Here is a 20,598-nt window from a genome sequence, read left to right as displayed (position 1 = left end):
TATTGATTAAATGATAATCCCAAACTTCATATCTATGGTTATCAAGAAATACAAAGAAGGCACAAACCATTAACCGATCTTAGTTGCAAGGCCTTAACAGATAAATGATCTGAACTTTACTACTGTATTTTTGTACTGTATTTATCAATGATTGGTGCCAAAGCTTGCAGTGATGCTCAAAGGAGAAGCAAAAATATAACCAGGGAACCAAAGCTTACTATTAAATAAAATACGAAGAAGGCACACGAATCGCTAAATACATCAGACACAAGTCAACAACAAACCTTGTTATCGACGATTGGAACTACAAGACTGTTTCTTTTTGTACTATATTTACTCTCAATGGCTCCAAAGCCTTGCAGTGATGCTAAAGGGAGAAGAAAAAACAACATACTTAAGGAAACAAAGCTTGCGATGATCAAGAAAAAAAAGAAAAAAAAAACGCACACAAATTGCTGAAGACAGCCGCCACAAGTCAACAACCACAAAATTCGCGTTAGATCTTTAATATATGCTTTTTGTTTCATTTTCCTGTCATCGAGAAATATTGCACATGATCAACATGCCCGCTTCGATAATCCGACTGGATTCTTTCTCCAAAGCGTGGACAGTTCGTATCTGAAGCGACAGTCGTCCGTGTTGGTGTTAGCATGCTGTCGCACGTGCATGCTACCCCCCCCCCCCCCCCCTTCAAAAAAAAGGGGGGGGGAGTGATAGTCTCAGTATGGGTTAGCCTGAATATATCATTCGTGTGCATCCTGATAACAGTCAACACGGCGGACAAAAAAATAGTCACGGCGACTATAAAAATACTGCGTGAAAAATATACCAATCGTCGTCGTGAATACCCTTTGCGACTACCTGACCCGAGCACGGACTTAAAAAGGGAAAAAAAACTTGAATATATTTAATATATATTTGTTTTTTTTCTCCACACATCCAACGATAAAAGCGATACCCAGAAAAACAATCACTACCCTTCGGAACTCTAGCAAAGAAAGCCACAAAGTGCTATTCAAATTTAGTAAAGCTACACGCTATAATCTCTTCAACAACAACAATCATATTTTTTTTCTTTTTTTACCGTAGATAAAGTATCGCTGAGGAGTGTTAGGGTCACACTGGAAATAAATCGAGCTTTTAAAAATGATTTACTATTTCTCAAAGGTGCATTAAGGAGTTGGCCATATCTGACTCGTGACTGCCCCCTTTGGCCAGAAATTGAAACTGCAGCCTGTCATGAGCTTGTGCCGAGCATAACTTTTTTGCAGGGATAAGAAAATGTAAATACATTTTTAACTCTTAAAAACTGAACTCTGAAAAAATATCTCGCCCACAAATGACAAATACTTCAAAGGTGCATTGTGGGGTTGGCCATCTTTGACTCGGGACTGCCACTTCTGGCCAGAATGTGTAACCACAGCCTGTCATGAACTTGTGCCTGGCGCCACTGCTTTTTTATGGGATAAAAATGTAAATAAACACAAGTATTAGTATATCATATATTAGGACAATACCAGACATCATTTTGAGGTATGCGTATACACGAAAACTATTGATATTGTCCATCGAGATGAATCTGTTCCTAATACGTTCCGATTTTATATAATTTTAGGGAAATCTACCGTACGCAGGTATACGTAGACTTTTTCGTCTCAAAAGGACTAAACGTATCGACACTTTGTATCGGTGTTGAGTACTTGGACAAGTATTGGTTGGGAAAAGCATAGCATTTTGAGACTTTGTGATTAAGGGCTATACAAATAAACAGGGTTGGGCAGGGTTACTTTAACTGGATTACTTTCAATTACTTTTGGATTACTCCAATACCAAATATGCTAATAAAAGACAAAAGAAACTAAATATGAATAAAATGACAACATTTTGTGCAGGGTTGGGGAGTAACGGAACACATGGAACGGCAAAAATGATGTTGGCAAGCTGTTTGGATTTATTTTCATTTTGTTTCTATCGCATTTTATGTTAGTTTTGCAGAAGATCAAAGCCAGGAGAGAAAGCTTACCACGTGTTGTGAGTCATAATTTTATTCATATTTAGTTTCTTTTGTCGGGCGGCAGTAGCTCAGGAGTTAGAGCGATCGTTTTAGGATTAAGGGATCCCAGTTCGAATCCCGGCTTGTCCGTGTTACATGTTGAAGTGTCCTTGGGTAAGACACTGAACCCCCAATAAGCAGGTTAGCGCCTTACATGGCTGCACAGATCACGGCCGCTATTGGGAAATGTGAAGCACAATGTAAAGCGCTTTGGGAAGTCATTGACTTGAAAAGCGCTATATAAATGCAGATCATTTCATTTCATTTCATTTCATTAGCATATTTGGTATTGGAGTAATCCAAAAGTAATTGAAAGTAATCAAGTTAAAGTAACCCTACCCAACCCTGCAAATAAACATGACTTGACTTGACATTTTGGGTCCTAGTGTTTTATATCTGTCTACGGTTGGTCACAGAAGTGAGTACACCCCTCACATTTCAGCAGAGATTTCATCATAATGTTTGATAGAACAACACTGATGAAACATTGCTTTGACAATGAACGGTAGTCCGTTTAAAGCTTATTTAGCAGTGTAAATTCATTTTTCTAAATATAGCCATTAGTAGCTAAACCCCTGGTCATAGAGTGAGAACACCCTTTTTCTGCATCATATTTGTGGTATAGATTGACATTTGTGGAAGAACAGGTCAAAAATGCTAATGGTATCAGCACTTTTATCGGTGTTCACTACTTGGACTAGTGGGTGGATCCCTGAACCACTCGGATCGTAAGGGCAACATTTCTTGTGGTGGGTCTTTGGGAAGTACAGCTTGGTGGCGCCCATCCCTCTCCAGGCCAACAAGGAAAAACATTAAAAATTTGTGGTATTTTATATAGTCCAAATATTTACATAAATGGCAGTATGTATCAAAAGTGCTAATCTTATCTGCACTCCGTATCAATGTTGAATACTTGAGTTTGCTATTGGCAGTGAAAAAACACTTTATTTTTGTCATTTTGTAAAAAATATATATTTAAATTTCTATTTGTGGGAGAAAGTTTGCTTATGGTATCGGAACTTGTAATTGGTGTTGAGTACTTGATACCGGTACTGGTCGGAAAATGCATCACATTTTTGGTATTTTATATATTTTATGTATTGTGGGAGAATGTGTCAAAGGTGCTAATGGCATCGTTTGGAGTACTGTACTTATATTGGTATTGGTCGTGAAAAACATTGTATTTTTGTTATTTTATATATTACCGATATATATGTATATTAATTGTCATTTGTGGGGGATGTGTCAAAAGTGCTAATGGTATCTGCACTTGGTATCAGTGTTGAGTAATTTTATCAGTTTTGGCTGGGAAAAACATTGTACTTTGAGTATTTCATGCGTTATATATTGTGGAATTTTATATAATTATGGGCAGTTTAAAAATGCTCTTAAGACAATTTCAGAAACATATTAAAACACTTTTTGTAAGACTATTTTTCCAACAAAAAATTGTTTTTTTAAAAATGAATATTATATTAATATTTTCAGTGTAGCCCTATCTCTTCTCGGCCTACGGCGTCACATTCCGCTCGCTCACTTTTCATTCTCAATGGCATGGAGCCTATATAAAAATAATACCCAGGAAAAGAAAAATAAATGTCCTATTGCACCATTTGATGGGAAAGGATAAAGTGTCAAAAACAGAGAGGGGGGGGTAAAAGTTGGGGGGAATTTCCTGCCCGCCCTCCAGGGCCGGTCTAAGATCTTTTTCCCGGGACTGAACCCAAAACCATAACCGTCCTGAGCTACATTGCGCTTGACCCGGGGACCAGATCTTGAGGGAAGGGTGGGCAGCGGTCAAAGGTGACAGAAGATCTGTCCACTCAACTAGAAAATAAAACTTTCCTGATTAAACTCGCGGAGCCCTCTGAAAGGGGGGCAGATTGTGCAAACACCTGATTTCCACATTTCACAAAGGGACACTGGGGGGGTGTTTAGGTGATAATCTTCCCCCTCCCCAATCTGAAGTCTTTTTTTTGACTTGGCGCTGGAATAGAAATCGTCTTTTTCCTCCACCTTTGTTTTTTGCCTGACATCCCGTTGCCACTTTGCGTATGAACGTTTCAGAGGGGAGGGGGGTTCATAGAAGCAGTGTGGTAGTCGAACTTCTATCCAGTGTCCAGCTCTTATTTTCTATTTTGTACTTTTCTAGTCCCGGAAGGTGCAAAAGAAAAACTTGGTCACGAAACAATCGCGACGAGTTCCCTCGTCTTGTCCTGGCGATCGATGACTAAAGTGTGCAAGTTTGGGAGAGGGGCAAAGGGGCAGGGGTCATGGCTTTCTTGTGTTTTGTGTCTATTATTTTGTGTAGGTGTGCAGCATTGAATTCAGTGGAATATCAGTGGAGGTTGTCTGGGTTCTTCTTTTCTTCTTTTTTTTTTAAATCCGGGCCCACCGTGCTGAGGAGTGGCCTGATCGTGAGGTTGAGAACAAAGTGCCTATTTTTTTCCCCGTGTTTTTACATGTGCAGTCCTAGATGGCGCTCTCAGTGCTGCCATCCAAGAGTAACAGTCTGATTGGCTGAGTGTGAGGACTTTTTGCACTGTGTGTGTACCACAGAGCTTCAAACTAATGTACAAATGTGCTAAAGAAGACCTGGGCAGGAAAATTGTACTTTTTTTGTCACATGACCACATTCCACTTCCGGCCCAGGTCCGATTAAGAGTAAAGCGCCTTCTTGACTTGTTAAAACCTTCACTATTCGTCGTCCAGCTCGTTGGCAGTTCCACCGCCGTCCGCTGGGTTGAAAGCGGAGGAGGCGGTACCTGCAGGGGCGAAGCTTCCGGCCTCGGCGTCCATTGTCCCGGGCGTGGCAGCCTGCATGATTTTCTGACGGACCTCGCGGATCTTCAACTGTAGGCACACCTTGGTGGGAAAGGTGTCGGCATACCGGGCCTGGAACGCGGCTGTGGCCTGGGCTGGAAAACAGAATAAAAGATATCAGCAACTCACCCTGTGTCCTCTTTTTGGCCCATTTTAGTGGCGCTTACCTGAGGGGAAGAATCCGTGCTCCTGAAAGAGTTGCATGACAAGCGCCCGCCGCTGATCCAAGGTTCTACGGAGGGATGAGAAGGGCACCCGGTCCAGGTCTCCGAGGACGTCCTCTCCCTCCATACCTGCAGGGGGTGCCAGTGAGGGTACGAGTACCTTAATGCAGTGTTTCTCAAACTTGTTGGAGCCAACTTATCATTGAAAAACTCCTGAGGCACATCGTCCGTCGACAATGTTAAAAAATATGTTCTCGGTTTCTTTTTTGAATGTTTGCATCGAAATAGTCAAATTTTGCTAGAATGTGACCTTAAATTGACAATAAAAAGCTGTTCTTGATTAAAAATAAGGGTAACTAATTTTAGAGCAATGTTTTCCCTAGATTTTAACTGTAATATTTCATTTATCAAGGTTAATGAGGATCAGCACCCCCCCATTTTATGCAAAAATCCAGGAAGTAGCCCCTGCCTCCCAATTTCAACATTGGCTCTGATGGCCCCGAATCATCGTAATATAATAGAATAGAATATATCTTTATTGTCATTGTTACAAAATGGGTTAACATATTGTGACAACGAAATTGGGCATGACACTCCAGTTCACACATTCACAGAGAAGTAAAGAAACGAAGAACATATGATAAGATATAGCAAAACATGGGTGCTGTTCATTATGGGCAGAAAAAAAGGAAAGAAAAGAGCTGCAACACATGACACGAACTAGCTTTCTTGGGCCCCACTCTCAGCAATAGTCGACCCAGTTAATGCATCGCGACCTAAACAGTGCATTTATTTTGGGTGGGCCAAAATGCCACTCTTTAACAGCCCAAACAGAAAAAACAATACTTTCTGCTGGCCCCTGCTCTCAGCAAAAGTCGACCTGGGATAATGGATTGCGGCCACAACCGTGTATTTCATTTTAGGTGCGCCAAAAAGGCACATCTCTCGACATGAATGCGTTACACCAGTCCCCTCTCTCACAAATATGATTGGGGATAAGGGATCGCAGTCAGAATTGCGCAATTCATTTTAGGCGGGCGAGAACAGCACACTCCCCGACAAAAACCTTTTGCTGGTCCTCACTCGCAAGAATATGGAATTGGGGATAATGGATTGTGGATCTGCAATGTTAAAATTATCAACACAGGCTTAGAGCGCCCACTTGCGGCTTAGTGTGAAAATATCTTGTGAAATGATTTACCCGGTAATAATGTGTCAATAATTTCACATATACGTCTTACCGCAGTATAAGTCCCAAACCCAGCCAAATTGTGAAAAAAACTGCGGCCAATAGTCCCAAAAATATGGTACATGAAACTTCACAATTTCCTGTGGCACACCAGACGCATCCCACCTGCTTGATCGAAGGTAAAGATGTCGCCCTCGCACTTGGCTGCACTTTTGGGCGTGTTGGGCTCCGAGCTGCAGCTGGAGAGGCGGTGGGTCTTCCTCCTCGGCGAGCTTGATTCCTCGCTGGCCGGCTCTAGTTCTGAGATATACAAGTTTGAAAATGTGGTATATGAAGATGAAACATCTCCGTAGTTACCGGTGGAGTTGCGCCTCTTCCTGCGGTAGCTGCCCAGGATGGCGCGAGGGGACGTGGCCAAACTCTGCAGGGTGGGTGAGGTCAAAACCTCTGCAGGATTGAACTCGGGCAGCTCGGCGAAACGCTCCTCAAAGTACGTCTCCGACAACAGCCTAAGGAGAGAGCGAGTAAAAAAAAGCCCCGCCTTTGGCGGGATCGAACGGATCCCAAGCGCTTTGGCAAGTCATTGACTTGAAAAGCGCTATATAAATGCAGATCATTTCATTTCATTTCATTATTTGGGACTCACTTGTCGTGAGGATCAGGCGTCTTTTTGAGAGGTGGCGGTCGGAACTTGATCCTCTTGGAGGTGGATGCCGGTTCTTTGTCGGCGGGTGGGGGTGCTGGGGGGTTCAGACTTGAAGATGCCGGCTGGGAAGGAGGCGGGGAAGAAGCAGCTTCAGTCTGTGTTGGATGAAAAGACTTTTCGTCTCAAATTTATGAAACAAATGGAGCCACTTTTGTCGTATTTACCATACTTAATTGTGTAAAAGGCACATTTTTTTTACATAATAAAGATCAGTCACAACTGATTTCAATCAAAAAAACGATGCAACGGGAATCAAACCCAAGTCGCGGTAATTGTGGCGAATCCTAGACCATTAGTGATACGGATGATGTCGGAAAAGTAGGGGCGGTACAAAAAAAATCGTTTCATGTATAAATCGTGATTTTATTTTTGCAGTTTTTTAAAATCAACCTTTCTCCCCAAAATGAATTTTTGTGACTTCATATCTGGTACGTGGAAATGCGGGAAGGCAATAGGGCTGTCGCGAATATAAAATATTAATTTAATCCCAAATATTTTTCACATTCGTGATGACATTTTCTTTCCACTTCCCCCTTTGTGACCACCCATGACTGAAATGTCGAGGAAAGCACGTCAACGCGTAGAGACACACAAGCGGAAGCAAATATCAACGGCTATCTGTTATGGCGGCGCGACTTTTGGATTCAAAACCACGTAGCACTTTAGTATTCTGGACACATTGTGGGTTTACACTGAGCGACATCAGAACGCCGCAAAAAAAATGAAGAAGTGCTCTCCAAATATAAACTATGTATATTGCTACTGAAATGTTGCTGTTCAATACAGTTGACAAACCAGTGTTCCGAGACATAAGCTATGCAATTGTTTTTAAGTAAACATAGTTTCTTTTATCATTATCAATTTGTTGTCACTAATTTCTGTATTTTCCGAAATTTTAAGTCAACCCTGAGAATAAGTCGTACTAGCAAAAAATGCGTAATTATGCAGGAAAAATCGGTTACACCGGAGTATAAGTCGCATTTTCTGGGGGAGGTTTTTCCCTCGCTCACCCGGCAGAGTTTCGCCACGTCCCCTCGCGCCATCCTGGGCAGAAGAGGCGCAACTCCACCGGCAACTACGACAATGTTTCATCTGCAAGTAACACATTTTCAAACTTTTATATCTCGGAACTGGAGCCGGCTGGCGAGGAACCGAGCTCGCTGGGGAGGTAAACGCACCGCCTCTCCAGCTGCAGGTTGGAACCCAACACGCCCAAATGTGTGAGGGCAACATCTTTGCCTTCGAACGAGCAGGTGGGACTCGTCTGGTGTGGCACTTTCTAAGAGAAACTATGTTTACTTAGTTACATACCTCCTTTCACCGTTTACCAGTTAGTATTTTCAAAGCCTAAGAACTTCAAGAGACATGTGTCTGCTGCTGTTAGCTGTATTCACTTTGAATGTGTTGATCTCTTCAAACTTGAAGAGAAGCAAATAGACATTTATCTGCTCTGCTGCTGTATTTACTTTGAAGCATGTGTGTTGAAATTAAAAGGAATTTTCTCTCATCTGTGCACCTCATTTTTGCACTTTGTACAATTTCGCACTTAATTACCAAAAAGTTGAGTCAAACACCTGTTACCTTACCTGTGTATTGTTTCTCAAAATGTTTTGACCCAACAGGCTAAAATCGTGCACTGTGGCATTTGTTTTAATAAAAGGAACAAAATGTAAAGTTAATAATGATTTATTGATTAATTCTTGACTTGATTTCCTGACCATTTCATTGCGCTTCTTTATTAAGGTGTTCAGTATTAATATTAAGTCGATATTATCAAAATAACCTCTTTTGGACTGCACGTGGACGCACTGCACCGTGAGTGAAGCTAGCGTAGCCGCTAATACGATTTTGGCGTCTGAGGGATTCGAAAAGAAAATAAAGCACAGCGCCGACGTTATCGTTGACTCGGTGGATTTCTTTCGAAAACCAGTGCAGGAAGGAGGCCGATTCGCCTGAGATCGGCCATTGTTGACGCTGGCAAACATGGCGGCGCTGCTTTGTAAAGCGACCAAAAGCTGGGGAAACTAAGTCCGGCGAAATAACAACTTGAGAGTCAGAGGGCGATCGGGTGAGGCGATCAGCGGACGGTGCCGTAAGAGAAGCGTGAAGTTTTCAAAATGCCGAGCAGAGATAAAGAACTCGAGGAAATTAAAAAGTCACTCGGCTTTTCAATGGACAAAATGGATATAGTCACTAAACAACATGACACAATCTTGAGTTTAATGGCTGAAATCAAAGACCTAAAAAACGAAAACATGGAGAAAGACAGGAGGATTATTGCGCTAAAAGGATGCGTAGCAGATCTGGAACAGTACACCAGGATAAATTCAAGTCAAGTCAAGTCAAATTTATTTATATAGCCCTTAATCACAAAAATGTCTCAAAGGACTGCACAGAATTACAGTTACAAAATTACACAATTACCTGATCTCAAACCAGCATTATTATCACCGGTCTGGACATTAGACCTCGGACCTATGCCAAGGCTGTGGCAAATAAAAATATTGCAACGGATGCTGATGAAGATTCTGCTGAGCAACAGGTCATTGCTTTTATGAGCAAAAAATGCATATCCATCAATGCTGAGGACATAGAAGCATGCCATCAATTAACAAGAGGTGAGAACCGACCTAAGGCGACCATCGTGAGATTTGTCATCAGAAAATGGAAACATGAAATCCTTAAGCAAGGAAAAAAACTAAAAGGGACAAATGTTTATTTAAATGAACACTTAAGCAAAAAAACTGACATTGCAAGACAGTCTCGATTTTTGAGGAAAACGAACAAGATACAAGGAACTTGGACTTCAAACTGTAGAGTATACATAAAGTTAAACGGCACTCCAGAAGAAGCAAAAATACTTTGGGTCCGAGAAATGCAGGAGCTGGACAGATTTGCCTGAAATGTAACAATGGCATCCTGGACTGACAATATGGACACCTTTATTACAGCTCACAATAAAAAAATCCATCATAATATATTACGCCATGATCTACCGGAACTGAGTATTGTTGATCACACTGACTCCAATAATTCAAGATTAGATGACTTCGATCCTGACCACAAATTCCTATCAGCTAGCTCAAACAATTGCAAATATTATACTAGAAATGAATATAATACTTTTGTTAAATCTGAAGGCAAATTCTCAATAATACACTTTAACAGTAGAATTATGTACACACATTTTGATGACATCACTGAATACTTACAGCAATTTGAGAACCTGTTTAGTGTTATTGCAGTTTCTGAAACGTGGTTCAGTGAGGAAAGGGGTGTAAATTTTGAATTAAACAACTATAATTTGAACTATGTAAATAGAACAAACAAAATGGGAGGTGGAGTAGCTACATATGTGCACAAAAGATTAAAATCGAAAATATTACAAAACATGTCATTTGTCATTGACGATTTACTTGAATGTATTACAATAGAAATTATAAATGAAAAAAGGAAAAATATTATAGTCAGTTGTGTATATAGATCACCGGGCTCAAATCTGGAGACCTTCACAAACTGGGCTGAAAAAACATATTCAACAATAAGCGCCAAAATACTATTCATTTGTGGCGATTTCAACATCGATCTAATGAATCCAAACAAACATAAAAACATTGATGACTATATTAATATGATGTACAGTATGGGTTTGTACCCAACTATATAAAACCCTAGTAGATTCACTTCACACAGTGCAACACTCATTGACAATATATTTACAAATATTATGGAATTTACAAACGTCAGCGGATTACTGGTTTGTGATATTTCTGATCACCTACCAGTATTTACAGTGTATGATAAAAGGTTACTAGACAAGAATCAATTAAGGATTATGTTTACAAACGAGTTAGAACTGAAGAGACTATTATATCACTCTATGATGACTTAGTTAAACAAAACTGGAATGCTATATATGGTACAGATGATGTGGATCGTGCGTTTGACATATTTTTGGAAATATTCACCAACAAGTATAGCAAAAATTGCCCAATGAGACAAACTAATATTAAGAATAGATCTGTAAACCATCCATGGATAACTAAGGGTTTACATAATGCTTGTAAGAAAAAAAAACCTTATATAGAAAATTTATTAAACTAAGAACTGAGGAAGCCGAATCCCGATATAAAACGTATAAAAACAAATTGACAGGAATATTAAGAGCAAGCAAGAAATTATACTATACCAATTTATTACATCATAACAAAAGTAATATCAAAGGTATTTGGGATATATTAAATAGTATAATAAAAGGAAAGAATGTAAGCAATGCATATCCAAACTATTTTATTGATAAAAAAAGTGAAAATTATAATTACATCAAGTTGTGGAGAATTTCAATAGTTATTTTGTAAATGTCGGACCAGAGCTCGCTGCAAATATCCCAGAGTGCAGTGGTAAACAATTTGAGTCACTGATAAAAATGAACTCCAAGACCATGTTTTTATATGGGGTTACGGAATCAGAAATCTTAGACGTGGTTAACAACTGTAAAAACAAAACGTCTATGGATTGTTTTGACATCGATATGGTACTAATTAAGCAAATTATAAATAGCATTGTGAAACCATTGACCTACATCTGTAATCTATCATTTCTAACAGGCAAATTTCCAAATCAAATGAAAATAGCAAAAGTTATACCAATATACAAAAATGGAAACAAGCACATTTTTACAAACTATAGACCGGTATCTCTGCTTCCTCAGTTCTCTAAAATATTAGAGAGACTTTACAATAATAGACTACAACAATTTGTAGATAAATATAAATTGATTAATGAAAGTCAATATGGTTTTAGAGCAAACAGATCAGCAACAATGGCAATTATTGATGCAGTAGAAGAAATCACCCATAGTATAGAAAAGAAGAGATACGCAGTCGGGGTATTTATTGACTTAAAAAAAGCATTTGATACCATTAATCATAATATACTATTAAAAAAACTGGAAAGATTTGGCATCAGGGGAGTGGCTTTGCAATGGATTAAAAGTTATTTGACGGGGAGGAAGCAATATGTAAAAATGGGAGAGTTTTCATCTGAATATTTGGACATCTGTTGTGGAGTACCACAGGGTTCTATCCTGGGACCAAAGTTATTTAATTTATATATTAACGATATTTTTAATGTTTCAAAACTATTGAAAATATTAATATTTGCAGACGACACCAACATTTTCTATTCAAATGATAACTATATTGATTTGGTAACCTGTATTAATCGTGAACTAATTAACCTAAAAGTATGGATGGATATAAATAAATTATCTTTAAATTTAAATAAAACCAAAGTAATATTCTTTGGTAATCGTAAGGCAAATCAAGATTTAGAAGTAAAAATGGATGGTGTCGCAATAGACATTGTATCAGAAATTAAGTTTTTAGGGGTCATAATAGACAATAAATTAAGTTGGAAAACACACATCAGACACATACAAACTAAGGTATCTAAAAGCATTTCAATAATTAATAAAACCAAATTTCTTTTAAATTATAATGCATTGTATTTATTATATTGTTCTCTCGTTCTGCCATATTTAACATATTGTGCAGAAGTCTGGGGCAATAATTACAAAAGTTCACTACAGCCCCTTTTTATCCTTCAAAAACGTGCAATAAGAACCATACACAGGGTAGGATATCGGGATCATACCAATATTGTATTCATGCAGTCCAAATTATTAAAATTGGATGATTTAATAAAAAGTTTCACTTCACAACTGTTATTTAAGGTCAACAAAAACATAGTGCCAGAAAACATACACAAATTATTCATTTGGAAAGAGGGAAATTATAACTTGAGGGGCTGTGGTGAATTCAAAATCCCAAAGTTGAGAACTACCAGGAAAAGTATGTGGGTGTGTGTGTGGAGTCAGTCTTTGGAATAATTTGCAAAATGAGATCAAACAATGTCCATGTGTTGAAGAAAATGGGATATGAGGGAGATTGGAAATACTGCATTTCAAACTATGGTTAACTTGTTGTTATTGTTGCTATTATTATATCAGAACTGTTATTATAAGTATTGTGTTTATTTTTATTTTCACTGGTGCCGCAGTGACATTATGCGCATTATGACGTTGGATGGGTATTGCGAAGATTAGTGTATAAAATATGTGATTATTGTAATTATTATAATTATTGATATCTGACCTATGTAATAAGTATATCCATGAGATTTTGTTGTATTGGACACAAGAGGAGCTATCTATAAAATGTATTGAATAGGGAAGATAAAGGGGTAGGAAAAATAAGCATCTGCTTCTGACTACCCCTTTTTGAACATGTTATGTGACATTATTCTGTTGTTGACTCATTGTTTTTGTCCTGTTTTTATTTCCATGTTCGAAATAAAAGTTTTCATTAATTTATTCATTCATTCATTCAAAATAACATATAATGCAGAGGGGATTTTTTTTGACAATGTATTCTTCAATCGAGATTATTTTTGTGACAATTAATCGTCTCCAAGAATTCCTAATTGTCACAGCCCTAGAAAGTCAAGTCAAGTTAAGTCACATTCCTTTGTATAGCCCTTAATCACAAAAATGTCTCAAAGGACTGCACAGGATTACATCGCCTGATTTTAAACCAACATTAGAAAGCAAATTGAAGAGGAAAATATAGGAAGAAAGCGAGCAACAAGAACTAAGGCCGGCGCTCATAAATTTCAAATCCTAAGTATGGACATATCTTGTTTTTTATAAAGTTCAAGATGTACAGTAGCTAGACATGACCAAAACTGTCCTCAATGGGGTTGTGTTACTTTGACATTTGAGTTCATGGCATTTTGTGGCTGTATGTTGCACAGTGTACATGTTATGTTCTAATTGTCTCAGTTGAAATAAATGTCAGCTTCCGGACTGACTGACACGGACTGATGTGCATTATTTGAACATCATTCATGATTTATTGTATTTATTGTCCCAGAAGTGTATGATTTAGGTTGCTTGTTTTTTTTGGGGAAAGAAAATGAAATTGCAATCATCAATCATATCGAAAGGCAATACTTGTAGAATCGTAATTATCCAGAATCAAACAACTCTGAGGTGTATCTGATGATTAATTAGACTTTGAAGGACATTAAATAAATAAATTGTCAATTTTATGTAGGTATTGTGTCCATAGCTTATGTATTGTATTGTATTTATTTATTCAGCCAGTATAAACCATAAACATGATATATACAGTACAAGAAATCATTTGACACGCGAACACTCAATAATGATAAAATAATAGATTTAAAAGAATAAAAAGAATAGAGTAAAAAAGATATTGTAGTGTATAATACAAGGTAATTATATAGAATAGTTTAAAAAGAAAGAATATGTAAATAACAAGACTAGTGTAGAATAGGTCGGAGGAACGCCGTTGGCATAATAATACTCAACATAATAACCTAAATCAATTCCCGTTGAACATACGGATAGCGGAAGGGTAAAAACTCTTTAAGGCGTGAAGTCTTGCTTGCAATGGAGCGAAGACGGCGACCTGACGGCAGGTAATCAAAGTACCTGCGAGCAGGGTGACTGGGATCGTCTATAGTTTTCTAGTTTTGATTGATGTAGATACTTTGCAGGGACGGGAGGCCAGTACCTATTATTTCCTCTGCCGTCCTCACTACTGATTCCATCTTTGACAATTCTTTCTGATTGACGCGACCAAACCAAACTGTGATTGACATAGTTAAAACGGATTCAATGATAGCACGATAAAAATTGACTAGAACGGATTGACGGACTCCAAATGATATGAGTTGACGAAGGAAGTAGAGCCTTTGTCTGGCTGACTTTAGAATATCAGCAGCATTGACAGTCCATGTGAGGTCAGCTGACAAGTAAGTACCCAGAAACTTAAATGAATGGACCAGTTCCACCTCACTACCATTAATTGACAGTGGCACATGCGGGGGAGGCTTAGTACGGAAATCTATTATCATCTTCTTGGTTTTACCTACATTCAATAACAGATTACTCTCATGACACCAGGTGGAAAGTAAATCAATTTCTGCTCGGTATTCAATTTCGTCTCCATTTAAAATAAAGCCAGTAACCGTGGTGTCGTCTGCATATTTAGCGAATACAGTAGTGAATGGACAGAATTGGGTTGACAATCATGTGTGAATAGGGAAAACAAAGTTGGAGACAGTGGACAGCCCTGAGGCGTACCAGTGTTGAGGACAATAGAACATGAATCTTTCTCACCAATGCGAACGGACTGTTCTCTATTGAGAAGGAAATCTAAAATCCAATTCGATAGTAAAACGGGAAAATTGAGAAGGAATAATAGTGTTGAAAGCTGAACTAAAATCTATGAATAAAACCCTAACGTATGAATTCCTATGCTCAAGATGACTTAGAATCTCATGAATACAAATTGAAATGGCATCATATACACTTCTATTAGCACGATACGCGAATTGGCACAGATCTAGATTTGATGGTAGAAAGGACTTCATGAATTTCAATACGATCTTCTCGAAAGTTTTCATGATCACGGACGTGAGTGCTATGGGTCTATAATCGTTCAAAAATGAGACATTGTTCTTCTTCGGGACCGGTACAATTATAGCGCGCTTCCAACACGAGGGTACAGTAGCAGAACTCAAAGACTAATTGAAAATACCAGTAAAGACAGGGGCAAGTTGAGAAGCACACTCTTTGAGAGGGCGGGGTGAGAGTTTATCGGGGCCTGGTGATTTCCTCTTAAAGGATTATGTTGACAAATAAATTATTTTAATAATGGCCGCACGTATTCAACTTTTGTCACTTACGATGCTTAGTTTAAGCTGAGAAAAAGTGAAACGAGATTTTATCCTGATTTTTAATAAGTTTAGAGGTGCGCGTTACACACAAATAAATACAAAATGTTCTCACCTCTTCTTCTTTCTCCTCTTTCGCCTCCTCTTCACGTTCTTTATCCTCCTCCTTACGTTCTTCCTTAATGAAAAGACCAACAGTGTCTTCTTGCTTCTCTTCGAGCTGATTCCCTATTTAAAAGAACACCGAATTGACGAATGTGCGCTATTGCTGAGCATCATGGGTAATGTAATGTATTTTCACCTCCGGCCTCCTGGAGTTCTTTTTTCATTTCGATCTCAGGGGGCTTGCTTGCATCCACGGTGGGTGATGCGATTGTCACGGATACAAGGTTCGATGGGTAGATTGTGGGAAGGACCTGATGCAGAAAAGTATTTTTTTTCAACAGCTTTTTTCCCTTTTGATCATTTCCTTTTTCCCTTTTTCCTTCCTCACCTGGCGTGCAGCGACAGTGGTGGTCTTCTGACTGTTCAGTAGGGGAGAAGAAGCCACCAGCGGGTGCCCAGCGGGCGCAATGGTAGCAAAACCTAAAGTGGTCAGAGGAGACGAGAAATAGGCCGTTCCAGGTGGAGGCGGCCCCTGTGCTTGTTGGGGAAGCGCCGTGGTAACGCATGGACTGGATTGGACATAAGTGATCCTGCAGATAAAAATGCCTTGATGCAATCAGGTGTTCTGACTGCCATCTTTTGGCTGCTATTCGTAATTACAATGCTGGACTAAAGAGCGAACCTGATTAAAAGCCTCAAGCACAAATGTAAGAATGAATCTGAACTTTGTCTTTGCACAAGCCGTGTCCGATTCAAAGCAGAAGATGGTGTGGCTCGTTCGGGTGGGGGGTTAGGGTTGGAGAGAAATGTTTTTAGCTGCGTCCCCCCTTTAATTTTTCTAAGCCTCGTGTTTTCGGATCATTTACACAATCAAGATGGTAATGGTGCATATTTACTTCAACACGAAAAGAAAACGCAAATTAGGGCTGCGTCACACAGACCTGTTTTTCGAGGGGGGGGGGGGGGGGGGGGGGTTATCGGAAGTTGCCGTGGTAAATGGACCAAATTGCATACGCTTGTCATCATTCCTTGTGAATTAAAGGAAACTCCAGCGACATGATAAATAATTTCCACTGCTGTGCAATACGGATGTATAAATTGGGGACTTGATTTGTGCGTGCAAAATTCAAAATATTGCGAGTATGTTGTAAATACTGAATAAAACACCTATTGTCAAAGTCAATTGATGTTTATATTTAGAGTTCTTAATCGCACTAAGTCTCAAAGAGCTGCAGAGACCACAGACTATTACAGACTAATATTGCAACATCCTCTGAACTAAAACCTGAGGGCAAGGGAAAAACTTAAAACCTCAGCATTAGGTCTACGAAGAAACCCTGTTAAGGGACTGCACATGAGGTAATCCCCCTTCCAGGATGACCAGGCTGCAATGGATGTTGTAATACACAGATATTGTCAACATAAGTCTTTCGTAAGCTATAGAATATAAGTCTAGATTTGAATAATTCCACTGAGGTTGCTCCTGTCATGTATTACTGTATATAAACAATGTTGGCAAGACCATTGACTAATTTCGTCTAGACATGTTTGCAGATGTCACCAAGTGTTTCGTTTGTATATTTTCATGCTCGCCGTTTTCTTAAGTATTTACACAGAAACATATGACAGGTGAGGATTTTTCCCGTCCACACCCGGAGCCAGCTGAAGCAACTTGTAGTCTAGAATTTACAGTAAACTAAGGTAATCTACCTGGTGGGTGGTGTGGTCAGGAGAAGGGTCTGTGGGGGCGGGGTGCCAGGAGCCATCACTGTTGCCATGGAAACAGGAAATGAGCTGCTTTGAACCATTGGCATGGGCGTGATTTGGATGATCTATGGAGAGGTCACAACAATATAAACTCAATAACAATCATATTTGACTCAGACATATTTTTGTATTGTAACTCCCACCTTGTTTCCAATAGAGGGGCCGTTCTGCACAGGAAGAGGCGGGGCCACCAAGGAGACGGGCGCCTGCGTTGCCATGGGAACCAGCATCTGACTTTGCAGCTGGGCTTGAACTGATGAACCGAGGAGAGTGAGAGAACTGTATGAATGGAGGCCACGAGTGTGCGGGGGTTAGGTACTCTGAAAACAGTGGAACCTCTCTATACGAGCACCTCTAAACAAAAGAATTTTGGTAAACAAGTTTTTTTTTTCACAAAAATCTCTCTCACTGTACGAAGAAAAATCCAGTTTACAAGCAATCCCAGAAGCTACCACTCGAGACTGTTTGTGACGCTCACTCCCAGCATCAGCTTGTCCAAATTGCACATGCAAAGTTGCAAAACCACAGGCAAAAAATAAAAAAGTATCTTTGTTTAAACTTATCGTTTTCTTGAATTTTTAATTTTCAGTGAGTGCCTACGTATCAATCAACAATCTCTCGATCTCATACCCATCAAACTCAGCCAATAGCTCCGCTTACTAACAATTGCAAATCCTCCTTATTAAGCGATAACAAACCTTACAAAGACAACGCACACCAATCTACTGACTGCAGGACGGATTACGGCGAATACCGTGACAATATTAGCAATCTACAATGTCGTTGTCCTCTGCGACTCGTGACAAAGATTAGAGCCGAAAAGGGCAAGATGAGATTGGTCTTTTTAAAGGTAGAAAAAAACCAAAATGTAATTTGGTGTACACAATTTGAAATCAAAAAACGTATCAAATATAGGGAAAATGTGTGAGTTGTCAGGTAAGCAATCTGCATGACTCGTCCTTGCTCCTGACCTTTCATTTCTCCATGCACATATTCGTTACGGCGCTCATCAACTCAAACTCGCATATTACATTATTAATATCATCTCATTTATCTTATTACTGTATTGTTTTTTGTATAGCTATTTTGTTTTCACTTTGATACTTTTGGAAGGTCGGAAATGGGCCAAATAATTTTTAAATATCAGGAGAATTTGCTCATTACACGAGATAGTCGAGCTAAGAGCCTGATCCTGGAACGTATTAAGCTCTTAAAAAGAGATACCACTGTATTGACTGAGGAAAAATGTCAGCGAGAGAGATGCCCGGCCCAACCCTAACGTAATGATTCACATTTTTACACAGGGTACACTATGCAGGCCAGGTCACAGGTGATTAGTGAACCTGTAACCACGGGTTAGAGTCTGTAGCGCTAGAGCTAACTAGCGCTATGCTAGATTCATGCAATATGCTAGATTCATGCAATTCACATAGTTTTTGTAGTTTAGAGCGTTCTATTGGCTGCACCATACACCCTGATCTGTACTCTTCTATAGCATCTTCTTCTGTGCTTCTTACCCCTGTTTCTCCCTTGTTAGGTGAGGAGGGAGAAGAAATAACATTATTTGCTACCAATAGTCATCCTGCTACTCCACCTGTCAACAATATTCCTGTGGTATGGAATTCGGGCCGCATCTGCCGTCATGCAAGGCACAAGACCGGCAGTATAATTCTGTGGAGGTTACCACTAAGGTTGCCATTAAGGTTCAAAACTCGCAAAAGGTTTCAGCTCAGTCCACAGTGCTGAAGCTTGGCCTTCTGAATATTAGATCACGAGCCTCCAAAGCTTTACTGTATTTTCCGCACTATAAGGCGCACCGGGTTATAGGGCGCACCCCGAAAAAATAGTTTTTGGTCCTATATTTGACATCCATAAGACGCACCAGATTATAAGGCGCTACAATGGGAACGCCGACAAAACAGTCAGATAGTTCAGTCAAACTTATTACCCCCTTAACATTCCGAAAGCTTGCAAAGACGCAAATACGTGTCGAGAACACGTGCGGATGCGGTGTCCATACGATGTCACTCAAATGCATCGTTTCATCATTCGGAAGTCTAAAGTCTTGGGATTCAAGAAATGCCAACCATTCCTTAGTTTCTATTTTCTTTTTCGCTCGCAACTTTACTGTGCATATGACAATAAACACTTGGAATTGAGTTTAATTTAAAAATAGACCTCATATACTGTATTGTCCTGTCTTTTTCCGACTGCCTGCCTGGCTGATACGAAGGAGAAGGACGATTTGAGATCAGTCAGCGGACCAGCGTCTGACCTGAAGCATGTCAACCCCTGCATTTACAAGCTGGCAGAGATGGGAAGCTGCGTCGTGGCCGTCATAGACTTTCTGGACTATTTTACAGACTGGGGGCGTCGTTGGTGTCATGCTTTTTCCGGACATCTTCAACATCTTACCTAATGTTTACTATTCTGTGTACGGTAATGCTAATGGTAATTCACCCTCTGGTCAGTTTCATAACAAAGGGGGTTTCTCCTGGGTGAGTTGTTAGCCCTCCGCAGGATAGTCGGTTGGTGGGGCTGCCACCTCACAGCGTACCGACACGCTGGGGTCTTTGTTTGTCTGGAACCTACCCCGGAGACCGGCCCGCCATGGGTGACCCTACCAGGAGCAAGCTCCCGACGGTATCGCTCTCCAGGGTTACTGGAACACGCAAGCCCCCTCGCCGCATCAAGGCCAGACCCATCCGAGGGGGGGTGCTCTGGGCATTTACAGCGAAGAGGCAGCGCGGCTTGGCCTCCAAGTGAGTTGGACGAAAACCAAGTTCATGTATGTCGGTGATGGACCAGATCCACCTCCCATCCAAATTGGTAGCGACATCGTAGAGACTGTCAAGAGCTTTGTGTATCTGGGGTCCATGGTGACAGACAATGGGGACCTAAAACCAGAGATTCTCCGCAGAAGAGCCGTGGCAGCATCTGCTCTGCAGTCTCTCTGGAAACCACTCTGGCGGCACCAGACCATCGCACGCAAGACGAAGCTCCGCATTTACAACCTCGCCGTACTCTC

At 40.0% G+C, this 20,598-nt stretch overlaps 1 protein-coding gene across 3 annotated transcripts in view; it reads right to left on the bottom strand.

Annotated features, from left to right (window-relative positions):
• Positions 1 to 490: 490 nt before the first annotated feature.
• Positions 491 to 20,598, bottom strand: part of cica (capicua transcriptional repressor a) — a 54,735-nt gene continuing 34,627 nt past the window's right edge. For 2 of the 3 annotated variants that reach the window (XM_088328569.1, XM_088328570.1), the window contains exons 13-22: positions 17,714 to 17,823; positions 17,514 to 17,635; positions 16,192 to 16,393; positions 16,000 to 16,114; positions 15,814 to 15,926; positions 6,876 to 7,030; positions 6,587 to 6,738; positions 6,395 to 6,529; positions 5,044 to 5,169; positions 491 to 4,971 (exon numbers count right to left, since the gene is read on the bottom strand). In XM_088328569.1, coding sequence (XP_088184695.1) covers positions 4,751 to 4,971; positions 5,044 to 5,169; positions 6,395 to 6,529; positions 6,587 to 6,738; positions 6,876 to 7,030; positions 15,814 to 15,926; positions 16,000 to 16,114; positions 16,192 to 16,393; positions 17,514 to 17,635; positions 17,714 to 17,823 — 1,451 coding nt within the window. In that variant the 3' untranslated portion in view covers positions 491 to 4,750. The remainder of the gene's footprint in view (positions 4,972 to 5,043; positions 5,170 to 6,394; positions 6,530 to 6,586; positions 6,739 to 6,875; positions 7,031 to 15,813; positions 15,927 to 15,999; positions 16,115 to 16,191; positions 16,394 to 17,513; positions 17,636 to 17,713; positions 17,824 to 20,598) is intronic. The other variant, XM_088328571.1, reaches the window with a different exon arrangement.

The sequence above is a fragment of the Urocampus carinirostris genome, chromosome 2, assembly GCF_059441175.1.
Source record: "Urocampus carinirostris isolate Australia breed hairy pipefish chromosome 2, RoL_Ucar_1.0, whole genome shotgun sequence".
Lineage (NCBI taxonomy): Eukaryota > Metazoa > Chordata > Actinopteri > Syngnathiformes > Syngnathidae > Urocampus > Urocampus carinirostris.
The sequence above is the reverse complement of the archived record's forward strand: the minus strand, read 5'-3'. Positions and strand labels throughout refer to the sequence as shown.